This window comes from Lepidochelys kempii, chromosome 9 (assembly GCF_965140265.1).
Source record: "Lepidochelys kempii isolate rLepKem1 chromosome 9, rLepKem1.hap2, whole genome shotgun sequence".
Lineage (NCBI taxonomy): Eukaryota > Metazoa > Chordata > Testudines > Cheloniidae > Lepidochelys > Lepidochelys kempii.
Window position 1 is genome coordinate 6,949,240 of NC_133264.1, and position 26,640 is coordinate 6,975,879.

Genomic DNA, 26,640 nt, shown 5'->3' on the forward strand with positions numbered 1-26,640 from the left:
CGTCTAGCGGAGAGCGGGCGGCTCCGAGCGGGGCCGCCTCTTCCCTGCCGCTCCGAGCTGGGGCGGGCCCGAGACGAATCGGTAGCTGGGGAACGGGTCTCGTTTTTCTCGCCATCCCCTCACCCCAGTCACGCCTGGCCGAGGCGGAGCTAGTCGCACCTTTACGGGCCTGGGCCTCGAGCTCTGCCCCGCGCCCGGCTGGCACGGCGCGGCGTGTGCCGCGCTCCCCCAGCGTGTGGCCATCACAAGACTCTGGTTGTTCAACGCCTTGGCCTGCGACGCGTGTTGCTCCAGCCTGCTCTCACGGGTGGCTCTAGTTTCCCATTGTAAGCAGGGGCAGATGCAATGAGCTCCCTGTTTCCGAGATTAAATTTGATCAAGGAATTATCTTGTTGGGTTCCCTTTAACCCGCTGCTACTTAACGTATCACTTGCTTTTTCTGTTGCCTTCCAACTTGGGATCTCAAAGCACTTTCCACTCATTGCTGCCCCGCATGAGGTGTTGGTATCCCTGCTTTATTGGCAAGACATAGAAGTTAAGGGATTGGTCCACAGCCATTTAGCCAGCCCAGTTATGAAATCTAGAGATGAAACTAAAGAGCTTCAATCTTTAATGCCCAGTATTTTGTTGTAATTAGTGTGTTGCATTGCTGAAAATATGCAATGCACATTTTTAACCCTTTACTGATGCTATTGTAAGAATCTTGTGTTCATAAGTTGATGCAATAATGTTGAAGGCCAGTAGTGGTACACATCCCATTATTTTAAAATAACCCATGCAACTTTCATACTGCATTCTGACTGGTAGGTGTATTAAGTCCTTCCCTGGCTGTTGGGAGAAGTGGAGGAATCTTCCCACCTGCCTTTTGCAAAATGTTTCTTTTTTCACTTCTCCCTCCTGGCTGCTGGAACTGGGGATGCTCTCGACCCCCTTTTGCCCACCTCTAACTGCATCTCACTCAGGGGAGGTCTGAGTCTCTTCTGCTGCTACTCATAGGCAAGGACAGGAGAAAACTGCACTGATGAGGAATTATAACATCTTAAGGAACTCTTAAGATTTGTCACTAATTCTTGCAGTGTAGACCAGTGGTTCTCAAACTTTTGTATTGGTGACCCCTTTCAAACAGCAAGCCTCTAAGTGTGACCCCCCCTTAAAATTTTTTTTTTTTTTATATTTAGCACTATTGTAAATGCTGGAGGTGAAGTGGGGTTTGGGGTGGAGGCTGACAGTTCATGACCCCCATGTAATAACCTCATGATCCCCTGAGGGACCCCCAATTTGAGAACCAATGGTGTAGACCTACCTTTTTGAGGGTTTTTATAATAACTCTGGTGGTAAGATAATCTTGCAGTCAAGTAGAAAAGCCTACCTATGCCAGGGTAAATGGAAAATTTTAGGAAGAGATGCAAAATTGCACAGGGAATTTTTCCTGTTTATGCAGGGATTTATTTTCACTTTGTATTGCATTGTGAAGACTACTCACATACTTGCTCAATTTCTTCAGTAAATCAAGTTGCAATGTATACTCTTACTCCGAAAGGGCAAAAGTCAGCACACTGTGGAGAAACGTAGTTCCACAAACCTCCGTCTCTGTTGGGCACCCTGTGCCTAAGCAGTGCTGTAGGTGCCGGCAGCTTGCAGAAAGAAGAAAAAGCCAACATGCCTATTCTCATTGTAACTACTACAGTGGGGAAGAGGATGGGCAACTGAGAGGAAAAGTTACAGTATGCATCCGATGAAGTGAGCTGTAGCTCACGAAAGCTTATGCTCAAATAAATTGGTTAGTCTCTAAGGTGCCACAGTATGGAGGGGAGAGAGGGAACCCATTTTCCCCAGTGGAAGCTTTGTGCCAAGGAAGTCCTGCTCTGGGGAACACCTGTGCAGAGTCCTAGACTGTGGAAAGAGGTGTGGGGAAAAGTTTATAAAGACAGTGTTCCTGACTTCATCTGTTTGTTTCTTAGATTCCAGTATTTGCCAATTTTAGCATCCAAGTGGTCCCAGCTAGGCTGTCAAATTCACACCTCAGCAAATGAATAGTTCAGGTGAGGTCACATGTTTGTGGCTGCTATAGTTTGATTTGGAACAGTTAAATACCATGTCAAGTTGTGAGAAATTTGGAGCGAGAGAAAAAATAGTAGTTTTTAAAGCTTTTTCTGGAACGCTGCAGAATGCAGCAAACACTGTGGAGATGCTCCAGTATTGGGCTCCATTATATCGTTTACTGCTTTGAACTTTGCCTTTGGGCATTCTACCAATTAATGGTTTTACCACATCTCTGCCTATAGCTTTGTTGAGTAATAGCTTGGTGAAACATACTTGACTCTGTTTCAGTTCTGCTGCTCAGAAGCTAGAGCAGCTGAAATGAGAGTAAAAGATACTTGATCCTTATACACTTCACCCTGCTGCCATCAAAGCGGAGGTAGTAATGTCTTCTAGAGAAATTAGTCATGGTGAAAACAACAAGCTTATCTACCTTGTACACCAAAAATTGATGAGCCTTTGCAAGATGTTCAGTTATACTAGTGAGTTCACTATATGCCTATTGTATTGAAAGTACATTTATATATGGAAAGAGACACTGGAGTGGACAGTCTTAGAATCTGACGCAAAGCTCTCATGTAGTGTGGCTTCAAAGGCCTACCTGTTGTCAGTCACAGTAGAAAATAAGAAACTATTTTTTGCTTACAGGAAACAAAGTGACGAGATATGTCCTTGTTGTTGAAGCATCTAAACAATTCAGTAAGGATGCAGTTATTTTTGGAGAGACTGACATGGACATGATCAAATTTTACTCCTGATACATCTAATTTGGTACATCTGATACGTCCATCGGTTGCTGCCCTAATTTGCCAAGATTTGTCAGAGGCAAGGAAGAGAGGATTAAAGGAATCATTCAGAATTGGAATGTAATCATTTGGCCCAAGTCTCTTATTTTGGATGGATTATAGCCGGATGTGGTCTGCAGACCATAGTTTGATCACTCCTGGATTACTGATAGTAATTTAATATAGTGTAGCTTCTGATATGGTAATACTACAGTAAAATCTGAACTATTCATCACCTTGGAATTTTTTAAAGATCAAGAAATCCTCGTTCAATAAACTTTTTCACATCTTTGCTAATGTAATCAGTTCTTTGATCCTTTGTTTTGAGACAATAACCCTTTCCCCCCCTGTGTTTGTTTACAACACGTTAAAGTCTGGGCATATTACTGGAATATGGATCACCTGGGATTTGTGAAAGGTGCTTCTTCCCAAATTACCAAAGATGGACTAAGCAAGCCTGCTCTGCCCCAGAAGAATGCTTATGCCAGGCTTGTGCAAAAGCACCATAGCGGTAGATTCCGATCCTATTTAAATCACATTGCACAGAAGATACAGCTAGAAGAGAGCAGCCTCAATGACACCAATTCGGATGTAGAACCCTCTGTGAAGAGAGGTATGATGAGAGAAGCTCTGGCAAGAAATGGCTTGAATGCACATAGCTATTCACCAATCCAAACATCTCAGTTGGAACAGCCTGCATTTGTAGGATTTGAGAAACTGAATGAAAATAAAAGCCAAGTCTTTGCTAACAGACGGCCTCATGAAAGAGATCCCAGCATCGGTCGAGAAGGAAACCGTGAAGCAGAGGAAGATTATTACGTAAAACAGCCTGGACTGGCAACTGACTTGTTAAAAGTGAGTGATGCCTTGGGTGGGAGAGTAACATTGAACAGTCTGAGGCAAGGCACTTCTCTGCAGAAATCTTCTGGGTCTGAAGAAAAGGACGAAGAGGAGGTATGGAAGAACAAACATAAGAAAAGGAACAAGTGTCCTGCCAACCGGGACAGAGCAGATGAATACTTGACTGCTGAGCAGTTTAGTATGGATTTGCCTGCAGCAAATGCCAGGAAAACCAGTCACTTGTCTTCTGGTCAAATTCAAGGTGAGCTGTTCACTGGTTTAAGCTGCTAACAAGCTGTGTGAATGGGGCATCCGTTAATGTAAAATTTTAGGGGCATTGAAAATGATATATTTGTTAATAGGTTTGAGTGGTGTCACATGAGTTACGATTAATCAGCTTCTCTTGCTCCCATTGAAGTTTTCTGGTTTTGACGTTGACACAGGGAGAAGGCTTGCGCCCAGCAGTAGTACAGTGGATGTATCTCTTAAACTATTGCATATTGAAAATAGCGCAGGAAAAAATCTGCCTCTGTGTTAGGTTTAAAAAAAATCTCTTGACCACTAGCCCAATGTCAGGCCTTTTTGGTTAAACCCATCTACACCAAGAGGTTAGATTTTTTTCTTGTGCATAGTATTTATGGTGAAACATTTGGATACTTGTGCTAAGGGGCAGTCTGCTGCTGGTGATGATAAACGTCACTACATTAAGTTTACTGTAATAAACCGAGAAGAGCTATCAACTTTACAGTTTGGTAAGTGGGAGTAATGCTTATCACAGCTCACAGTAGAAATCTAATAAATATTTAACATTTGCAAAACTACACCCCATCACTGAACCAGGGTAAATAATATCTGTTTACACTGACTCCCATAATTGAGAAGCTGGGCCCACAGATTCTGTGCCTGGGCTGGTTATCTTTCATGAATTTTGCAAAGATGACTCATATGATTGTGCAAACTGTGCTTAATAGGTCCAGTTCTCTAACAAATACTTACAATTAAGTGCACCATTGGTTGGATGAAATATTTTGGCATGAGTTACAGAAAACACTTTTTGTATTTATTGCATCAGTCTATTCTAACAGAGCAATTTTCTATTGTATTCTACTTTTTCAGTGAACTGGCAGCTTTTGAAAAAACTTGGATGTTTACTTCAGGAGCTTCAAGTTGTTAGTAGTATAGACCATTTCACGCTAGCAGAGGTAGCAGTTCTGCCATGCTGCAAAATACCTAATAATTCCTTGGTATGAGATGCTCTCTATGGCAGGGTTCCCAGACACACTGATTTTTTGCTTCAAAGCTAAGATTTAAAAACCAACTTATTTTAAAAATTTGCACCCTAGTCACAACCATTCTTGCTCTCTTGCAAAGCAAACAGGCCATTAAGGGACCTTTGTCTTTGAACCCCAGTGAAATGGGAAGAGTTTGTTAGGTACATTCGCCTCTGTTCCATACATCGTAGTGTTTATACAGTTACCTGACTTCTACTTCACTCTGACCTGAGGCCCATGCTAAAACGACAAAACCTCTTTCTAGAACAGGTCTCTCCCACCTAGCTAAGTTTAAGCATGGTCTGATTGGAGAGCTGCCTCAGATAACTTCCTGTATAAGCAAAGTTTCAACAGGCATCTGCTCCCCATATTCCCCATCACACCCAAAGACAGACAGACAGCCTCCCTTGAGACTCTTGTTAGAGTAACAGGATTGTCTCTTGGGCTGAGATAAGCAAAAGGATTTGTATTCCAGGTTGTCACTGAGTCATGGTGCAACATGTTTTGTTTAGAGATTATACAGAAATCTACCCCATAATGTACAACAATAACAAATGGTTCTCATAGTTTTTACTCTTTTTCTCTTTGCAAAGGATCACTGTCATAACAAAAAACAACAAAAGGGCAGTTTTAAAAATAATATTGTGGGGCTTGTGTACATGGTGTATTCCATTGCACTAGGGGGGTGTAAATTCTAATGCACACTAGCATACTGTGCACTAACTGGCCTGTCGGGATCCTGCTGGTATGCACTAGGAGTTCCCTAGTGAGTGTTAATGTCCTCCTGTTTCAAACAGGACTACAATAATTTGCACCATCAGGCTCCATGCGGGCCGGTTAGAGTGCCGCACACTAGACCTGACACCCCTCTAGGGTGGATTAACCTACTACATAGAAAAGCCCTTAGATTTTATGTTCTTTCTGTTTCAATAAATTTACTTTTCAAGTTATGTAGTTTATTTTTCACAGATTACTGCACTAGCATAATGAAACTACATTGGTCTGTGAATCCCCAGTTTCCTTTTGTTAAGTATCAGAGGGGTAGCTGTGTTAGTCTGTATCCACAAATACAACAAGGAGTCCGGTGGCACCTTAAAGACTAACAGATTTATTTGGGCATAAGCTTTTGTGGGTAAAAAACCCACTTCAGATGCATGGAGTGAAAATTACAGATGCAGGCATAAATATACTGGCACATGAAGAGAAGGGAGTTAATTTACAAGGGAAGAATCAGTGTTGACATGACCAATTCAGTGAGGGTGGATGTTGTCCACCCCCAGTAATTGAGGAGGAGGTGTCAATACCAAGAGAGGGAAAATTGCTTTTGTAGTGAGCCAGCCACTTTTCCTTTTGTTGTTTTTTATGAACTAGGGTATCTGGGATTCCGAGGCTGCAGGAGAATATAATCTTACCCCTAAGCCCCTTCCCCTCCAACCAAACCCTGTTTTACATGGAGACTAAAGAAATCTATAGATATTTGCAGTAAATCTTGTTAAGTCTTCAGGTGGTTTAAAAGAAACTCCTTGCTGGAGCATCCAGGGGTTTAAGTACTTGATGATTTCCCTTTTTTTTTTTTATTCATGGTAGTTGCAAGAAACAGATTTATTGCAAGTATAGCCATTAACACTCTGGAGGCCAAATTTTTCAACATTGGGTAATTAGTTAGTCTTTTAAATCCATATTTAGGCACCTAAGCAGAAGAGGTATGATTTTCGAAAATGGTGAGCTCCTGCAGACTTCCGTAGGAGCTGGGCAGTTGTGTGAAACCACTGAAAATCAGTTCTTTATTTAGGAGCCTAAATGTAAGTACCCAGGTTAGAAAATTTAGGCCTTAAAGTTAGTAGACCTCAAAGGCAACATGTGGCTTCCCCAACTGGAAGAGGTTATTGTTGAGCAAATAAGTTCCCAACGATTGTGGTGTAATCTTGTGGAAGGCTGATGTCACAAGAAGGGTGCAGGTGACTCCAGGCATGGCAGTGCACCAAGCATTCCTGCGTGATATGGAAGTGGATTCTTGCAAAAAGATATACATCATGGGAAACCTCCTTTCCATTGCTGCTGTGTATTTTAACACTCTTGTTGAAGTGAAATGAAGAGTATGCAACATGCAGCCTTTTCTGTTTACCAGAATTCACAGCTACCAGATCATGGTATCCGATTAACTTTCCCTCACTTCAAAGCTCATCTTTTCCTAATGTTCTTGGTGGTGGGCCTATCAGTTTGTGAGACCAGGTGTCTGGTTTGATCACTGTGTAAATCAGAGCTTCTGAAATTATGGTCCATGAAGCTACTTCTGTAATTATGGTGAAGCATATGGTAAAGCAGTGATGTTGCTTCACAAATATTAATTCAGTTCAGGATGCTTTAGTTTTTCCAGAGGTGCTTATACAAACTGATTTTAAAATTGTGCATCATTCTCCAACTTACGTGGCTGCTTCATATCCTCTTTTGTTAGTCGTTTCTTCAGCACAAACTCAGGCAGGATCAAATTTGCAGCTCACCCTAAAATTGAAGGAGCTGTAAACATGTGGGAGGCCAGATGGAACTTCAGCATGAACTGGAGTCTGAAGGCAATGAAGGGGATTCACTGCTAGCAAAAAGAAAGCCTTTTAGCTAGAGAAAAGAAAACAGCTAAGATATAAAATGGATAAAGGTTACTAAACAGTCTTTTCACTGCACTAAAGCTGAGTTTATCTTTATCTTGTCTCATATATTATCTGTGTTACCTTTTCAATTAACCCGGCATTGCAGATGTCTCAGTAAAGGTGTGGGATTGTCTCCAAGAGGTTCTGTGGGCCACATTATAGAAGCTGCTTGAGCTCAGCTAGTTTAAATCCAGTAAGTGGCTTTATTTTTTATGATGCTGTCTTCAGAGCTCTGTACTGTGAGATTCCATGCCTTACTATATGGGGATGGAACCCATTTCAAAGCAAGGAGGTGTTCAGAAAGTGTGAACATACTATGACCGAAACCCCCCTGGGAACTGCCAACTGATGTGCTGGGACTACCTTTCAGCCTATTTTCCCTAGCAGCTTGGGACTTCAGAACCCTGCCTGGTTGTGCCAGACACGCTTGCCTGTTACAACCACAGCCCCAGGTCTGAACCACGTCCCTCAAAAGCTGCAGGCTTAACTGAAAACAGCTTAAGAAGTGTTCCTGTCTCCAACACTCAGATTTCCAGCTCCCAATGGGGTCCAAACCCCAAATAAATCCTTTTACCCTGTATAAAGCTTATACAGGGTAAACTCATGAATCGTTCGCTCTCTGAAACATAGATAGAGAGATATGCACAGCTGTTTGCCCCCCCCCCAGGTATTAATACATGCTGTGGGTTAATTAATAAGTAAAAAGTGCTTTTTATTAAATACAAAAAGTAGGATTTAAGTGGTTCCAAGTAATAACAGAAAGAACAAAGTAAATTACCAAACAAAATAAAATAAAACATGCAAGTTTATGCTTAATACAGTAAGAAAGTGATTACAGATGAAATCTCGCCCTTAGAAATGTTCCAGTAGCTTCTTTCTAGCCTCCTTCTAGTCTGGGTCCAGCAATCACTCACACTGTCCTTTGTTCCAGTCTCTTTCAGATATCCTTTGGGGGTGGAGAGGTTATCTCTTGAGCCAGCTGAAGACCAAATGGAGGGGTCTCCCAGGGGCTTAAATAGACTTTCTCTTGTGGGTGGGGACCTCTCTCCTCTCCAGAATCCAGCTCCAAGATGGAGTTTTGGAGTCACATGGGCAAGTTACATGTTCATGAATGACTCAGTTCCTTACCAGCCAGGTCACATCCCAGGAAAGCTCAGATGTGGTTTGACGTCTCCAAGTTCAATGTTAGCTTAAGTGTTTCTTGATTGGTCACTTACTGAGAATAGTCTTTCCTCAGGAAGCTGACCAACTGCTTCACTGAGGCTACTTACAATTAAACAAGTACATTGCAAATATTCATAACTTCGAATACAAAAACGATACATGCATACAAATAGGATGAATATATCCAGTAGATCATAACCTTTACAGAGATATGTTACATGGTATATCTAGCATAAAACATATTCCAGTTATGTCATATTTACTTTCATAAGCATATTTCCATAAAGCATTATGGGGTGCAACGTCACACAAACCACTCTGTTCCAACATTTTAGAGACCTCCCTTCTTCTGCTGAGCTCAGATCTCTTGCTTCAGCAGTTACCTTTAACTGTGCAAAGAGGCTTATGCAGTGCTGCTGCAGCTGTGTTGGTCCCAGGATATTGGAGCGACAAGGTGGGTGGGGTAATATCTTTTATTGGATCAGCTTGTGTTGGTGAGAGACAAGCTTTCTGGGCCCAGACCTGAAGAAGAGCTCTGTGTAAGCTCGAAAGCTTGTCTCTGTCACCAGCAAAAGTTGGTCCAATAAAAGATATTACCTCACACACCTTGTCTCTCTAGTATCCTGGGATGAGCAGGGCTGTGACAACACTGCATACATACTTTTTATTAAAAAAAAGGAGGACTTGTGGCACCTTAGAGACTAACAAATTTATTTGAGCATAAGCTTTCGTGAGCTACAGCTCACTTCATCGGATGCATTCAGTGGAAAATATAGTGGGGAGATTTATATACACAGAGAACATGAAACAATGGGTGTTACCGTACACACTGTAAGGAGAGTGATCAGGTAAGGTGAGCTATTACCAGCAGGAGAGCGGGTGGGGGGCAGAATCCTTTTGTAGTGATAATCAAGGTGGGCCATTTCCAGCAGTTGACAAGAACATCTGAGAAACAGCCGGAGGAAGGGGAATAAACAAGGGGAAATAGTTTTACTTTGTGTAAAGACCCATCCACTCCCAGTCTTTATTCAAGCCTAAGTTAATTGTATCCAGTTTGCAAATTAATTCCAGTTCAGCAGTCTCCTGACAGCAGGATTGTCTGGCTATGTAGACTCCCTCCTCAGGCCCTACGCTACCAGCACTCCCAGCTATTTTCGAGACACCACTGACTTCCTGAGGAAACTACAATCCATCGGTGATCTTCATGAAAACACCATCCTGGCCACTATGGATGTAGAAGCCCTCTAAACCAACATTCCACACAAAGATGGACTACAAGCCGTTAGGAACAGTATCCCCGATAATGTCACGGCAAACCTGGTGGCTGGACTTTGTGACTTTGTCCTCACCCATAACTATTTCACATTTGGGGACAATGTATACCTACAAATCAGCGGCACTGCCATGGGTACCCACATGGCCCCACAGTATGCCAACATTTTTATGGCTGACTTAGAACAACGCTTCCTCAGCTCTCGTCCCCTAATGCCCCTACTCTACTTGCGCTACATTGATGACATCTTCATCATCTGGACCCATGGAAAAGAAGCCCTTGAGGAATTCCACCATGATTTCAACAATTTCCATCCCACTATCAACCTCAGCCTGGACCAGTCCACACAAGAGATCCACTTCCTGGACACAACAGTGCTAATAAGCGATGGTCACATAAACACCACGCTATACTGGAAACCTACTGACCGCTCTGCTTACCTACATGCCTCCAGCTTTCACCCAGACCACACCACATGATCCATTGTCTACAGCCAAGCTCTACGATACAACCACATTTTCTCCAACCCCTCAGACAGAGACAAACACCCACAAGATCTCTATCAAGCATTCTTACAACTACAGTACCCACCTGCTGAAGTGAAGTAACAGATTGACAGAGCCAGAAGAGTACCCAGAAGTCACCTACTACAGGACAGGCCCAACAAAGAAAATAACAGAACGCCACTAGCCGTCACCTTCAGCCCCCAACTAAAACCTCTCCAATGCATCATCAAGGATCTACAACCTACCCTGAAGGATGACCCATCACTCTCACAGATCTTGGGAGACAGGCCAGTCCTTGCTTACAGACGGCCCCCCAACCTGAAGCGAATACTCACCAGCAACCACACAACAGAACCACTAACCCAGGAACCTATCCTTGCAACAAAGCCCGTTGCCAACTGTGTCCACATATCTATTCAGGAGACACCATCATAGGGCCTAATCACATCAACCACACTATCAGAGGCTCGTTCACCTGCACATCTACCAATGTGATATATGCCATCATGTGCCAGCAATGCCCCTCTGCCATGTACATTGGTCAAACTGGACAGTCTCTACGTAAAAGAATAAATGGACACAAATCAGACGTCAAGAATTATAACATTCAAAAACCAGTTGGAGAATACTTCAATCTCTTTGGTCACTCGCTTTCTGACCTAAAAGTGGCAATTCTTCAACAAAAAAACTTCAAAAACAGACTCCAATAAGAGACTGCTGAATTGGAATTAATTTGCAAACTGGATACAATTAATTTAGGCTTGAATAAGGACTGGGAGTGGATGGGTCATTACACAAAGTAAAACTATTTCCCCGTGTTTATTCCCTCCCGCTCCCCCCCCCACTGTTCCTCACACGTTCTTGTCAAGTGCTGGAAATGGCCCACCGTGATTATCACTACAAAAGGTCCCCCCCCAACCCCGCTCTCCTGCTGGTAATAGCTCACCTTACCTGATCACTCTCGTTACAGTGTATATGGTAACACCCATTGTTTCATGTTCTTTGTGTGTATAAATCTCCCCACTGTATTTTCCACTGAATGCATCCAATGAAGTGGGCTGTAGCTCACGAAAGCTTATGCTCGAATAAATCTTTTAGTCTCTAAGGTGCCACAAGTCCTCCTTTTCCTTTTGCGGATACAGACTAACATGGCTGCTACTCTGAAACCTTTTTATTGCCATCCTTAGCAGTATACAACATAATGAATGACATGGAAAATGTGACTTCGGAAATCCTATTTATTCTCCCACGATTCAAGTTCAAGGTGACGTAATGAAATTGAAAGGTAGCACATTTAATACTTGATTGAAGGAAGCACTGTTTTACGTGATTCAGGGTTAACATGTGGAACTCATGGTCACAAGACATCAAGGTTGAGACCTTCGCCGGCTTCAGAACCGGCTATGGATAATGAGACCATCCACAGTTTCAGTCGAAAGGATTAGAAGAAATAATCCAAAACCTTGGGAAGGAAGGAAGTAAACCATCATGTTTCATGGCATAAACTAATATTTAAATGAGTGATTAGGAGAATATGGGATATGGGCAGGTTGTTACATAACAGGACACTTGGTTCTTATAACATCCTCCAGCATGGATAAAAAATTGATTTTTTTTTAACTAAAAAGATCAGTTTATTTTAAATTGGATTTTTTTTTAGAATGTAAGAACATAAGAATGACCATACTGGGTCAGACCAATGGTCCGGCTAGCCCAGTGTCCTGTCTTCTCACAGTGGCCAATGCCAGGTGCTTCAAAGAGAATGAATGGATCATGGCAGTCATCAAATGATTCATTCCCTGTCGTCCGCTCCCAGCTTCTCACAGTCAGAGGCTTAGGACACCCACAGCATGGGTTTGTATCCCTGACCATTTCACCATAGCCGTTGATGGCCCTATCCTCCATGAATTTATTTAATTATTTTTCGAATCCAGTTATAGTTTTGGCCTTCACAACATCCCGTGCCAACAAGTTCTACAGGTTGACTGTGCGTTGTGTGAAGAAGTACTTCCTTTTGTTTGTTTTAAACCTGCTGCCTATTCATTTAATTGTGTGACCCCTGATTCTTGTGTTATGTAAAGGAATAAATAACACTTTCTCCACATATTCACTTTCTCCACACCATTCATGATTTTATAGATCTCTATCATATTCCCCCCCTCAGTCATCTCTTTTCCAAGACAAATAGTCCTGGTCTTTTTAATCTCTCCTCATATGGAAGCTGTTCCATACCCTTAATAATTTTTGTTGCCCTTTTCTGTACCTTTCCTATTTCTCATATATCTGTTTTGAGATGAGGTGACCAGAGCTGCACGCAGTATTCAAGGTGTGGGCATGCTATAGGTTTATATAGAGGCATTATAACATTTACTGACTTATCTATCCCTTTCGAAATGGTTCCTAACTTTCTGTTAGCTTGTTTGACTACTGCTGCACGTTGAGTGGATGTTTTCAGAGAACTATCCGCAGTGACTCCAAGATCTTTCTTGAGTGGTAACAGCTAATTTAGAGCCCATCAATTTGTATGTATAGTTGTGCATTACTTTGCATTTATCAACAATGAATTTCATCTGCCATTTTGTTGCCCAGTTACCTAGTTTTGTGAGATTGCTTTGTAACTCTTCGCAGTCAACTTTGGACTTAACTATCTTGAGTAATTTTGTACCATCTGCAAACTTTACCACCTCATTATTTACCCGTTTGTCCAGATCATTTATCAATATGTTGAGCAGCATTGCTCCCAATACAGATCCCTGGGGAACTGCCGTTGTTTACCTCTCTCCATTCTGAAAACTTTATTCTTACCTTTTTCCTCCGGTCTTTTAACCAGTTACTGATCCATAAGAGGACCCTCCCTCTTGTCCCATGACTGCTTAGTTTGCGTAAGAATCTTTGGTGAAGGACCTTGTCAGAGGCTTTCTGAAAGTCCAAGTACACTGTATCACCCTTGTCCACATGTTTGTTGATCTCCTCAAAGAATTATAATAGACTTTTGAGGCATAACTTCCCTTTACTATATATCTGATAAGTCTGTTCTTTACTATGGTTTCATCCAATTTGCCTGGTACTGAAATTAGGTTCACCAGCCGGTAATAGCCAGGATTGCCTCTGGGGCCTTTTAAAAAAAATTGGCATCACATCAGCTCTCCTCCAGTCATCTGGTACAGAAGCTGATTTAAATGATGGGTTACATACCACAGTTAGTAGTTCTGCAGTTTCATACTTGAGTTCCTTCAGAACTCTTGGGTGAATACCATCTGGTTCTGTTGCCTTAGTACGGCTTAATGTATCAGGTTGTTCAAAACCTCCTTTATTGACACCAGTCAGAGGCATAATCTAAAAAGAATGGCTCGCGTGTAGGAATCCCCCTCACATCCTCTGCAGTGAAGAACAGTGCAAAGAATTAATTTAGCTTCTCCACAAAGGCGTTGTCTTCCTTGAGTGCTCCTTTAGCACCTCAATTGTCCAGTGGCCCCACTGATTGGCAGGCTTCCTGCTTCTGGAATACTTAAAAACATTTTTTGCTGTTAGTTTTTGTGTCTTTTGTTAGTTGCTCTTCATACTCTTTTTTTTTTGGTTTGCCTAATTATACTTTTACACTAGACTTGACAGAGATGATACTCCTTTCTCTTTTAATTTAAATTATGTATAGGTTTATTTTTTTAAAAGTAAGCCTATTTAAAATTGTCAACTTATGTTAAGCCATGCATTTATCATCTCTTGAAATCATCTAAATTAAATACTAAGCAGTACATGTTTGCTGCCACGTTTTAAAGAAAGTTCCACCTGTTCAGTGGTTTGTGGCTGGCAAAGCACCTGGACTCAGAGTTTGTTGAGGTGATACCCAAGTTTTTGTCAGTAATAGCCTCTTCTGTAGGTGAAGAGAGAATATTTTCTTCATTTCAGCTTATTCAACTAGTCCAATTCAGTGACTAGTTTGTTCAGAGTTAAGAAACCCAACTGGGCATTGAAAAAAGCAGGAAACTTGTTTTCCTCCTCTAATCTTTAGATAAAGCGGGGCACAAACCTTCGGTAGTATCCTGCCATCCCAATAAAGGCTTGGACCTGCTTTTTGGTGTGGGGAGCGGGCCAGTCTCTGATCACCTCCACCTTGGCTGGTTCCGGCTTTAGGCAGCCGCTCCCCACCCGATGGCCCAGGTAAGATACTTCAGCCATCCCCAGCTTGCACTTCTCTGCTTTTACAGTCAGCCCAGCCCCCTGGAGTCGGTCCAGCACTTGTCTAACCTGGGACACGTGGTCCTCCCAGGTCTGGCTAAAGACACAGATGTCATCAATATACGCCATGGCAAAACTCTCCATCCCCCTCAGGAGCTGGTCCACTAGGCGCTGGAAGGTGGCCAGCGCTCCCTTGAGGCCGAAAGGCAGGGTCAGGAACTCATAGAGCCCCAGAGGGGTGATAAAGGCCGATTTCAGCCGGGCATCTGCATCCAGCGGCACTTGCCAGTAGCCCTTTGTAAGGTCCATGGTGGTAAGGTACCGAGCTCCTCCCAGCTTGTCTAGGAGCTCGTCTGGCCTGGGCATGGGGTAGGCGTCAGATACAGTGATGGCATTGAGCTTCCGATAGTCCAACACAGAACTGGACTGACCCGTCCTTTTTGGGGACCAGCACCACCAGCGAGGCCCAAGGGCTGGCAGATGGCTGGATCACCCCCAAAGCCAGCATGTCCCGGACCTCTCTTTCCAGGTCCTGAGCAGTTTTCCCTGTGACTCGGAAGGGGGAGCATCTTATCGGTGGGTGTGACCCTGTCTGCAGCCGGTGGACAGTCAGATTAGTGCGTCCAGGCTGGTTGGAAAGCAGCTGTCGGTAGGGATGCAGCACCCCCCTGACCTCAGCTTGCTGGGCAGGGGTTAGCTGATCCGAGAGGGGAATTGTTTCCAGGGAAGAACCAGCTTTGGTCCCAGGGAATAGATCTACTAAAGGGTCATCTCGCTGCTCCTCCCACTGTCCACACACGGCCAACACCACATTCCCCCTGCATAATATGGCTTTATCATATTCACATGGTACACCCGGCGGTGGTGCGGCCGGCTTGACAGCTCCACCACATAGTTTACCTCATTGAGCTGCTTGACAACCTTGAAAGGGCCCTCCCAGGCGGCCTGTAGTTCTTTCTCACGGGGATGAGAACCATCACCTGATCCCCGGTGGCGTAGGCACGGGCCCACGCCGTGCGGTCATACCAGACCTTCTGCTTCCTCTGGGCTCTGGCCAGATTCTCCCTGGCCAGGCCCATGAGTTCAGCCAGTCTCTCTCGGAAGATCAGGACATACTCCACCACTGACTCTCCATTGGGAGTGGCCTTCCCCTCCCATTCGTCTCTCATCAGGTCCAGGGGGCCCCTCACCCTCCTGCCATATAACAGTTCGAAAGGCGAAAATCCGGTAGACTCCTGGGACACCTCCCTGTACGCGAACAGCAGGTGAGGTAAGTACTTGTCCCAATCCTGCGGGTGCTGGTTCATAAAGGTTTTCAGCATCATCTTTAGCGTCCCGTTAAACCTCTCCACCAGCCCATTGGACTGGGGGTGATAAGCTGAGGCCCAGTCGTGCTGGACCCCACATTTCTCCCACAAGCACCGGAGCAGGGCCGACATGAAGTTGGAGCCTTGGTCTGTCAAGACTTCCTTGGGGAACCCCACTTGGCTGAAAATGGTCAGGAGTGCATCGGCCACGGTGTCTGCTTCAATGGAAGCTAAGGGCACTGCCTTGGGGTAGCGGGTGGCAAAATCCACCACCAGAATGTATTTCTTCCCCGACCGGGTCGTCTTGCTGAGAGGCCCCACGATGTCCATGGCCACCTTCTGGAAAGGCTCCTCTATGATGGGCAAAGGTCTCAAAGCTGCTTTCCCCTTGTCCCGGGCCTTCCCCACCCTCTGACAGGGGTCACAGGATCGGCAATACTGCCGGACCGTGGTAAAGACCCCGGGCCAGTAAAAGTTCTGTAGCAACCTCTGCCGGGTGCGCCGGATTCCCTGGTGCCCTGCGAAGGGGATGTCATGGGCCAGGTACAGGAGCTTGCAGCGATACTTCTGGGGGACCACCAGCTGCCTCCTTATTCCACAGGACTCTACTTCCCTTGTGGGAGCCCGGTACAGGAACCCCTTCTCCCACAGGAACCTCTCCTGGCAGCCTCGCCTCATGGTCCGTACCACACCGAGGTCGGCCAGGTCCCTGAGCTTCCGCAAAAACGGATCTTTCCTCAACTCGGCCTGGAACTCAGCGGCTGGGGAAGGGATGGGGCCCGGTTCCCCCTCAGTGGCCAGGTCTGAGGCCTCCGCCTCTCTGAGCTGTGCCCCTCAGCCCTCCCTCCCCACCAGGGAAGGGTCCTGTGCCTCCGGTGTGGTACCCTCCCCGAGGTCAGGGTGCAGTGCCCCTCGCCGGCTCTGGCTACGGGTCACAACCAGGGCGGTCTGGGGCTTGCTTGGCGAGTCCTCTAGGTCTCCCCCCATCAAAACTTCAGTGGGCAAATGGTGATGTACCCCCACATCCTTGGGGCCCTCCTTGGCCCCCCATTTTAGGTGTACCCTTGCCAAGGGCACCTTAAATGGGGTCCTGCCCACCCCTGTCAGGGTCAGGTAGGTGTTTGGCACCACCCGATCTGGGGCCACCACCTCGGGCCGGGCCAGCGTCACCTCCGCGCCCGTATCCCAGTATCCATTGACCTTCCTCCCATCCACCTCCAGGGGAACAAGGCACTCTCTCCGGAGGAACAGCCCCGCGCCCACCCTGTAAACTGAGCACCCTGAGTCCAGAGCCTCCAGCCCTCTGGCAGAGCTGGCCTGGGGTACTCTTCCCTCCTGAGCAGGTGGTAAACTGGTAGCCCCCCTTTCCTGGGTCGTCTGCCCCTCGTCCAGCTGGGTCCCTACCCAGTTAACCCTGGGTAGGTTGGGTCTGCTCAGTTTGTCCCTGAGCCCGGGGCACTGGGACCGTACGTGGCCTCTCTGGCCACAGTGATAGCAGCTCAGGTCACGTTGGTCCCCTCGAGCGGGTCGGAGGGGCCCAACGCCAGGTGTTCCCCTTTGGAGGGGGTTCTCCCTATTTCCCCGCTGGGAGGCCTCATGGTGACTCTCTCTCTCTGCATCGGGGGGGGCCTGTCCTTTTGGGACTCCTCCCGGCTACCCCCGACCGACTGTTCACAAACTCGTCGGCCAGCTGCCCTGCGTGTTGGAGGTTCTCGAGCTTTTTGTCCACCAACCACAGCCTCAGGTTGGAAGGGCACGGTTCATACAGTTGCTCCAGTACGATTAGGTCAAGCAGGTCCTCTTTAGCTTGGGCCCCAGCTGTCCACTTGCGGGCATGTCCCTGCATCCAGTTGACCAGTTGTAGGTAGGTGACCTCAGGCGTTTTACGCTGACTCCGGAACCTTCTCTGGTACATCTTGGGGGTCAGCCCAAACTCACGGAGCAGGGCCTGTTTCAACAGTTCATAGTCCCCTGTCTCCGCCCCTGTCATTCGGCTGTACACCTCCACGGCTTTGGGGTCCAGTAAGGGGGTGAGGAACTGGAGCCTGTCTGGAGCCTGTCAACCCTGTGCATCTCGCAGGCATTCTCAAAGGCCGTCAGGAAGCTATCTATGTCCTCCCCCTCCTTCCGCTGGGCCAGGAAGCACTTATCAAAGTTCCTTGCAGTCTTGGGTCCCCCCTCACTCACCACAGCCAGAGCCCCACTGCTCCTCAGCCTGGCCAGCTCCAGTTCATGCTGTCTTTGTTTCTCCTTCTCCTGACATTCCCGCTCCTTCTCCTCCTGTTCATGTGGACGTTGTTTCTCCTTCTCCTTCTCCTCCTGCTCATGTTGATGTTGTTTCTCCTCATGTTGACATTGTTTTTCATGATCCTCCAGCTCCCTCATTTTCATCTCCCTCTCCCATTCCAGCCGCCTCCGCTCCAGGGATAGGGAGCTCCGCCGGGAGGATCCCCTGCTGGCTGCCGGGGTCAGGGTGCCCTCAGTATTTGCTGGGCTTCCCCCTCCCCCTCCCCCAGGCATAGATAGGAAGGGTCTTGGGATGTCCTTGGCAGCAGTCTGACCCCTCCTAGCCCGGTCAGGCCCCAGGGCCCACGCTGCGTCTGCCGGGCGGCTTCCCTCAGGGACAGGGATCGGATCATCCAAGTGATCCCTCTCCTCTAACTGGGCAATCAGCTGTTCCTTGGTGGACTTCCCAATGTGCAGCCCTCTCTGCCTGCACAGCTCCACCAGGTCGCTCTTAAGGCGTTTAGCGTACATCTCCCTGCTGGCCACTCGCAGGCCGGGCAGCTTTCCAGTTTCCAGGAAAAGCCCTTAGTGTGCCAGTCCTCCTTGAGGTCACCGACTCTTTGCCAGGGTCGAGCTGCAGACTCCTCCGCCCCTGGGACCGCTCGCTGCAATCCCCCGGGGGACCCTGTTACTGCAAAAGTCCTTCTCTCTGGTCACACACTCCCGGGGTTAACCGCCCCCTGAAACCGTCTCTCTCTGAATCTTCAGCACGCCTGGTCCCCGTCAATCCCCCTTCGTTTTACTGTTCCCCAGTCACTTACTGCAGGAAGCGCCGTTCACGGGGTGCAGTAGATCCCACCTCTGCTACCAGTTGTCACGGAGTGTGGGGGAGTCCAGGCCCTGCACCCCTCTTCCTGGGATCCACTGAGACTCTCAGCCAGCCAGTAATACAGAAGGTTTATTGGACAACAGGAACACAGTCCACAACAGAGCTTGTGGGTACACCCAGGACCCCTCAGTCAAGTCCTTCTGTGGGAGCAGGGAGCTTAGACCCCAGCCCTGGGGTTCCCTGTGTTCCTCCACCCAGCCCCAAACTGAAAACTAAACCCACCCAGCAGGTTCCCTGCTGCAGCCTCTGGTCCACATTCCTGGGCAGAGGTGTCACCTCCCCCTCCTGGCTCAGGTGACAGGCTCTCAGGTTTCCCATCCCCAGGGCACATTCCCAGGTCAACACTCCCCCATCCCTGCTAAGTCACATCGTAACAGTTTAACACCTTTATTTTCAGGAGGCAGTAGATCTAGATGAAGGTGCTATTTCAGTTGTAGCTTTTGGATGATGGCTCTACATTTTCCAGACAGAAGACAATTTTGGGGCTATTTATTGTGGCGTTAGAAGGTGCAGGAGGGGTGGTAGGCTTGGAACACCCCTGGCAGACAGCTTTCCTGGATGAGTAATGGAGGCAGTCAAATAATGCATGTCCTGGTGAGGTGGGAAATTTCAGTTTTTTGCCTCTATTTCCAGATACTGTTGTAGCTTTCATATTGCTTGTGTCCCTCATAAGGGAGCTCTGCTATAAAAAAGAGCCACAAATTCATATGAACTCTGCTTTTCTGTCAGGGTGCACTTCTTTAAGACAACTTTAAAAAGCCTACTAGTTCTTATGTGATGGATATCAGCACTTCAGAAATGCTGTTATCTCTCTCTTATCTACCTGGCATCAGTAAATATGAGCATGTAACCTAGTGGAGGCTGCAGAGTCTGTTCAGTAGAATGGAGAATGCCAGTTGCTGTGGAAATCTTGTAAGTGCAAATAATCTTCTTCTCTAGATCCAATTTATTATTCTACAGATGACGTTAATCTCTGTAATAAGATATGGGAAAGGGGGGAAAGTGGATTTACGCTATAGTCCTGTCTGAGGCACAGATGAGAAATAGGAAGCTCCTTTCTAATGGTTTAGAAATGAAACATAAATTTCTATGCTGCTCTTGATAGGAGAACGTTGCATTCCTGAGTCTTGTGCAATCGTAATGTTTTTGGCTAACATCAACTGTAGTATCAGTGTTAATGTCTAGGACATGCTCTTTTGGGGAGATTAGATCCTGCTCTTGCAGGGGTTATTGTGGTATGTGATTTAATAACTCTCTTCTGTTTCTGTTACCAGGGTCTCATGTACTCTGTGGCACAATGGGACCAGATTCTGTGGCAGCAGCCCCTAAATTCCACAGTAATATTAATTTATTCTGTTGCCATGAAGTAGCTTTGTTGGCACTCCTGCTGCTCCCACACAAATACCCACAGCTATGGCTCATTGTTGAAAATACTCATTTATGTAAACTTAGGTCATTGTTCAGCCGTGATTATTTGTGTGTGTGTGTGTGTGTGTTTTCTCTAGGCTCCCAAGCACCATTTCCAAAATTTTGGCTCCCATAATGTTGTCCAGGTCACCCAGATGAGAACCTCCTTCTTCCCATGAGTACTACGGAAGAGAGGAAACTTAGAGCTGGCTTCAGTAGCTTAACTCCCGACTGCTACGCTGTTCTCCAGCCTGCCTAGCTCACCAGCCTACACCTGTCTCCCTTGCTCCGTTTCTGCAAGCTGGACTCAAGCTCTTGTTCCCCTGATCCCCTGCTGCCTGGCTCCATACACCAGTGCAGGGAGTGTGCACTGTAATCTTGTTTCAGAGTAACAGCCGTGTTAGTCTGTATTCGCAAAAAGAAAAGGAGTACTTGTGGCACCTTAGAGACTAACCAATTTATTAGAGCATAAGCTTTCGTGAGCTACAGCTCACTTCATCAGATGCATATCGTGGAAACTGCAGCAGACTTTATATATACACAGAGAATATGAACCAATACCTCCTCCCACCCCACTGTCCTGCTGGTAATAGCTTATCTAAAGTGTTAACTCCTTCCCGTGGGGAGCTCCTCAGAGCCAGCAACAGTTTCAGGCAGGTTCCGGGCAGTGGGATGGAAAACAAAATGTTGGGTGCCTAGTTGTAGAAAAATAGTGAATTCTGTGGCAGAAATGCTGCATTTCATGGCATCTTGGACAAATGCCATATTATGCAGCCAGAGAACCTCTGGGTCCATATGAGATGCATTGGGCAGTTCACGCTGCTCAGAGCTATTGTTTCAGGCCGTCTGCAGATGCAGGGAGGCAACACTACATTCAGTTCACATTTGTGAGTTCCTTCCTCCTTCTCCCCCATAACGCTAAGGACTGGAAACTTTTTTTTTTAAATTGGAAGGGTAGATTCCGGAGCACAATTCTGCACCAAGTGGTTTAATTCATCAGCCGTAGAATACATGGGGCCTGGCCTGTTACAAGCCTAATGTGAAATCCTGTCTCATCTCTCAAGCCATTCTAACCCTCCTGTGTGTTCCCTCTCCGACTTCTAACGATCCTCTCCTCTTCAGGGCCTCCTGGCTATGTCTGCTACCTCCTCTGCTTACTTCCTTCAAACTGCTGAGAACCCGAGAAACCAAAGAGTGAACTTCCACAGTGTTTTGTTTTTAAATAGTATCCTTCATGAAGTTTTGCACAAGCCTTTTCACAGTGCATCTGCCTTAAGCTAAAGAGAAGAGAGAAACTTGAGAAGATGAGTCAGAGGGAAAGAGGGGGAGTATAGGGTAGCGGAAGCAACAGTAACCCGCATCTTTAGTCAGGAGTCCAAGCCTGAAGGAGTGGAGTCAGCAGGCGGAGTAGGTGGTTAGGAGGTCAGAGGCAGGGTGGAGCAAGTTCACGGAGAGTCCTGAAAATCAGAAGAGCAGCATCCACTCCCTCACAACACAGATGCACTACTTCACTCAGCTGGAGCATGGTAACTATTTTGATAAACTTTTAGCCTATTGCTACTAAATGAGTTTCGTCACGAAACCTTAGTTCAGTGTCTGGAATGGGATCTTTGGTGCTCTCAGATGCTCAGTCACTCTATAACACCAAGCCAGTTTAGGATTTGAATTGCCATTTTTACTGTCCATGAATGACTCAAGCCTAAATCTTGCACAAGTGAGTGTCATGTAGTGGGCATATTATAGGCTTTGGGGCTGTCACTTAAGATGGTGACCTACCACATGAATTTTATTTTCTAAATCACATCCTATATGTAGAGAAAAATATATCACGGCACCTGAGTTTTCAGAGTGCCACTCTGAGCGAAGGGGAGGGAGACCACTTTTACTGGTACTTCTGCACTGAACTCTAGGGATAGATGGGACAATAAATTTCAACACATGTCCTAGTCTAGGTCTGACTTGCAGAAATGAATCATTTATAGACAACATATGCTCCCCAGAATGTGATGTACTGAACTGAGCATGGATCTGGGAGCAAGAGTCTAGCTCTGCTACAGACTTCCTGTGTGGCCATGGTCACGTCATTTACTTTTTTTTTTTTTTTTTTTTTTTTTTTTTGCTATTCCCACCTATAAGATGGTGATGCATCCTACCTCCCTGACCTGTTGAAAAAATGAGGTAAGGTCCTGTCCATGTTACAGCTGGTGAGTTGGTAACCAGTGATAGTGACATGGTCTGCTCTAAGTGTGGTTTGTGGTCATACACCAACCACATGGTTAAAACTCATTTAGGAACCAAGGCAGCAACGGAGTTTCACCCGTGCAAGAGGCCTAAATAAGTACACTGCTGCCTTCCTGCATCCAACTGGTTCAGAACCCTTTTTAGCAATGTGGATGGGACTCCCCAGCCATATTTGTGCATCTTCTTTGTCCAGTCTTCCTGGACAAACCAAAGCATTGTCTCACATGCATGCACAAGCACTGGAAGCATGTTCTTCTGGCGCTTTCCTGTTGCTGCAGGGTGGGATAGCAGTCCAGATTTTTCCCAGAATGCACTGATACCCAGTTGCCTAACTGCACTTGTAGGTATTATGGTACAAACATGGTGATGAGGACAGGGAAGCTGCTGTGTAGACAAGCTGAACTGCATCTCTTATCACCAATTATGGTGACCGTGCCGCTGATGAGTTACAATATTATGTTTAAAAGTTGTATGGACAGAGCCTTAGAGTTTAAGTATTATCTCCTCATCTTATTCACCTGAACTTTCCATTGGTTTAGACCAGGGGTGGCCAACCCGGGGCTCCGGAGCCACATGCGGCTCTTCAGAAGTTAACACGCGGCTCCTTGGCTAGGCACCGAGTCCGGGGCTGGAGCTACAGGTGCCAACTTCCCAATGTGCCAGGGGGTGCTCACTGCTCAACGCCTGGCTCTGCCAGAGGCCCTGTCCCCACTCCACCCCTTCCTCCCCTGAGCCTGCTGTGCCCTCGCTCCTCCCGCCTCCCCCCCCCCCCCCCCCAGAGCCTCCTGCATATGACAAAACATCTGATCGGCAGGTGTGGGGAGGGAGGGGGAAGTACTGATCAGCTGGTGGGTGGGATGCGTTGGGAGCGGGGCAGCTGCTGGGGGGCTGCTGACGTATTATGGTGGCTCTTTGGCAATGCACATTGGTAAATTCTGGCTCCTTCTCAGGCTCAGGTTGGCCACTCCTGGGTTAGACAATGTTCACATTTGTGCTGGGGCTGAGTCCTAGTAGCCCATCACAGTCGGTCAAGAAGTGGAAATTGGCTGGCATGGGAACTAATTTTGGCCGATGAATTTTAGTACCCCACTCAGTTTGGTGCCTCTGCATAATGCTTAAGTGTGGGCCGATTCAGTGCATGTAGCTGTAGGTCGGCATTGTTCCTCTGCTTCAAATGGCTGTTAATTAACTTTAAGCTTAAATATGTTCTCTTCTAGCACGGTTTCCTCTTTTCCCTCTAAAAACCCCACAGTGTTGTCATGCAACATGCCTTTCTGTGTTTCCCCTCCACTGCATTCCCTTCCCTTAAAGCTTCCCCTACTTTTAAATTACATTAGGATAATTTCAAAACCTGTGAATAACCTAAGATGTACACTTTTTCATACTTGCAAGCTTTTTGGAAGGTTCACAATGTAACAGTTCAAATTTCTCCTTAACACTAAAATATAATCCTAAATGGATTATAGGAAGAAGTTACCCTGGTCACAAGTTTCTTTGTGCAGCAAGGAATGTGTTGTAGAAATTCCAGTTTGGGATTTCCTCCTTACATTTAATTTGTGAAGAGGGTTTGTGCTAGTGGTAAATAAATTGAGATCTCTCTCAATCAGGCTCTCACTTAGAATATCATGACTTGGATGGCTGGGATTTCACCTTCTAGATTCTGTCTCCTGAAAGTCTGTCTTTACCATAACCATATTTTACTAAATTTACGTACTTCTCAAGTTTCTCCCTTCTGGTGATATACATGGAATCTCTTCTCCCCCTGCTACCTTGTGTTCTGCATTGTCGAGCTGTTGTATTTAATCCACATGCTTCAGGGTATGGTAAAGTTTGTTGTTATATTTCTCTATCAAGACCATTACCAAGAGTTCTGTACTCTTAAATCAGTGCTGAAGGCAATGCTAAAGCACAGTGGTCTTTAAAGCAAGTTAGAATGGAGCTGAATTTACAGGAAATGTGGTAGGTGACTTTAAAAATGCCTCTGTCACTGTGTGACTGACTAACGCAGAATTCTTTTTGACATGGCTTATGATCATTATCTTTTTCTCCTGGTACAGAACTTTTACTCTCTCAGCAGCTTAACCAACAGCTGCCTGTGGTTTTTTAACTTTTCTTTAAAACAACAACAAAAAAGTACTTGGCTGTTACCCTTAGCAAGACATTTAATCTCTTAAATCCTTAAAATATTTTGCAAAACATAAATAGCTAAAGTCACTTTTGACCTGTCTAGAATTAATGTTTGTACTGACATAACTCCCATTTGAGATCACTTTATTGGTGTTTGCCCATATTCTTGCCCATTGTGCGGCTTGATGTAGTGACTTGATACCAGATACTATAGTAGTAACTAAAGTGCTGTGAGACTGAGAGTTGGTAACTTTATTATGTAATATGTCTGATATTGGAAGCCACTGGTAAAACAGAGATTAAAAATTGTGTAACAAACTTTATATACCTCACCTTTTTACAAGTGGTAAAATATTAAAGAGCTTAGAGACTCCTGGGAGCATGAGAAAATATCAAGGTGGCTTTTAAATGGTCATTTTGTTTAAGCAAATGGAATTGGAAAGGGACTTGGATACTACTGCGTCGTGTGCGATATAAAAAAAGCCCTAGGCATACGTTATATGTGACCAGCATAATCGGTGTGGTGCATGTGACTGACCCTTAAACATTAGCATAGCCTGGGAGAATTAATGGGAAAAACCACAGGAGTCAGGCATAGTTTTCATTTGAAATGGAATCCGAGAAATGGGGGTTGTTGCTGATTCTGATTCTCTTGGATAGGTGAATGTTCCAAAAAACATCTCAGGTAGGTGGTATAATTGAGTATTAGGAAATATTTCTTGATGCTAAATGAGGGCAAAGCAGCAGGGAATAATATGTCCTCAGCATAACACTCACATATAGCTATTGGCAGAAAACAGCAAAGCACAGAAAAGGCACTCGTGACGGCTGAACTTTTAAGCCTAGTCTGTACTTGTTACCAGCATAGCTAGACCTGCAAAATCCTCTTTGTATAGACAGAACTTATACTGGTAAAGGAGTGCTTTAGCCAGTGTAGCTTATACTGGTTCTGTGAGTGAAATAAACTATACCAGCAAAAGCATTTTTATATAGCTGTAACTGTGTCTACATAAGGGCTTATGCTAGTAGAAAAAAGCTGGAAAAAAAATTAAAACTATCGACCCCTGACATTGCTATACCAGAAAAAAGTCTAGCGTAGCCCAGTCTTAATGTTGTGATTATAGAAAAGTGCAGCTATGCTCCCGTTGGCAGAATGGCACTTAGTTGTGGTGGGTGTGCGGTTTTTTTTTTTTTTGGAAAGGGTGATCATAGGCTCCACAATAAACAATAGAATGTTTGAGGTCTACCTGAGGGCTTCATTGTCATCTTGCCAGGAGCCAGAGGGACCAGCCCTCACTTGCATAGAACAGAGCATATTGTCTCTGCTCACCCTTTCTGTAGTGAGATGGTGTCCCTGGAGGGTGGGCCCCAGCGTGCAGGGCTCCGTTTTGATCTGGACCTTGATCTCCTCAGGTCATACCTGACTATTACAGCTGAGAATGAATATAGGCTCTCTTTAGACTTCTTTCTTGCTGTACCTAGCACCAACTTGATCATAACTTAAATGGGAGGCTTAGGGATACTCCAGGTTTATGGTGCCAGAGTGGGTGTCATTGAATGGTGATTTGCGTTTAGTTGGCTGAGTCCTGGTTATTGGTTCTGAATATTGGATTCTCTTTTGCATGGTAACTGACATGCCATGTAGCTCATGGATGTATTATCACAGTGTTCTGTTGAGCAAGTAGTTGGGTTGACGTCAAAAATTAAAGGTCAGGGAGTCATTTGGAAGGATTAGAGGCATAG

The 26,640-nt window shown here is 45.7% G+C and overlaps 1 protein-coding gene across 8 annotated transcripts in view; it reads left to right on the forward strand.

Moving 5' to 3' along the window:
* DIS3L2 (DIS3 like 3'-5' exoribonuclease 2) overlaps positions 1-26,640 on the forward strand; it is a 285,705-nt gene that overhangs the window by 289 nt on the left and 258,776 nt on the right. For 3 of the 8 annotated variants that reach the window (XM_073359145.1, XM_073359147.1, XM_073359148.1), the window contains exon 2: positions 2,689-3,927. The exons of 1 other annotated variant lie outside the window; for it this stretch is intronic. In XM_073359145.1, the coding sequence (XP_073215246.1) occupies positions 3,219-3,927 (709 nt within the window). In that variant the 5' untranslated portion in view covers positions 2,689-3,218. Of the gene's footprint in view, positions 1-2,020; positions 2,043-2,688; positions 3,928-21,651; positions 22,056-22,665; positions 22,708-26,640 lie in introns of those variants that run through there. 4 more of the 8 variants (XM_073359152.1, XM_073359146.1, XM_073359150.1 and 1 more) reach the window with 4 other exon arrangements.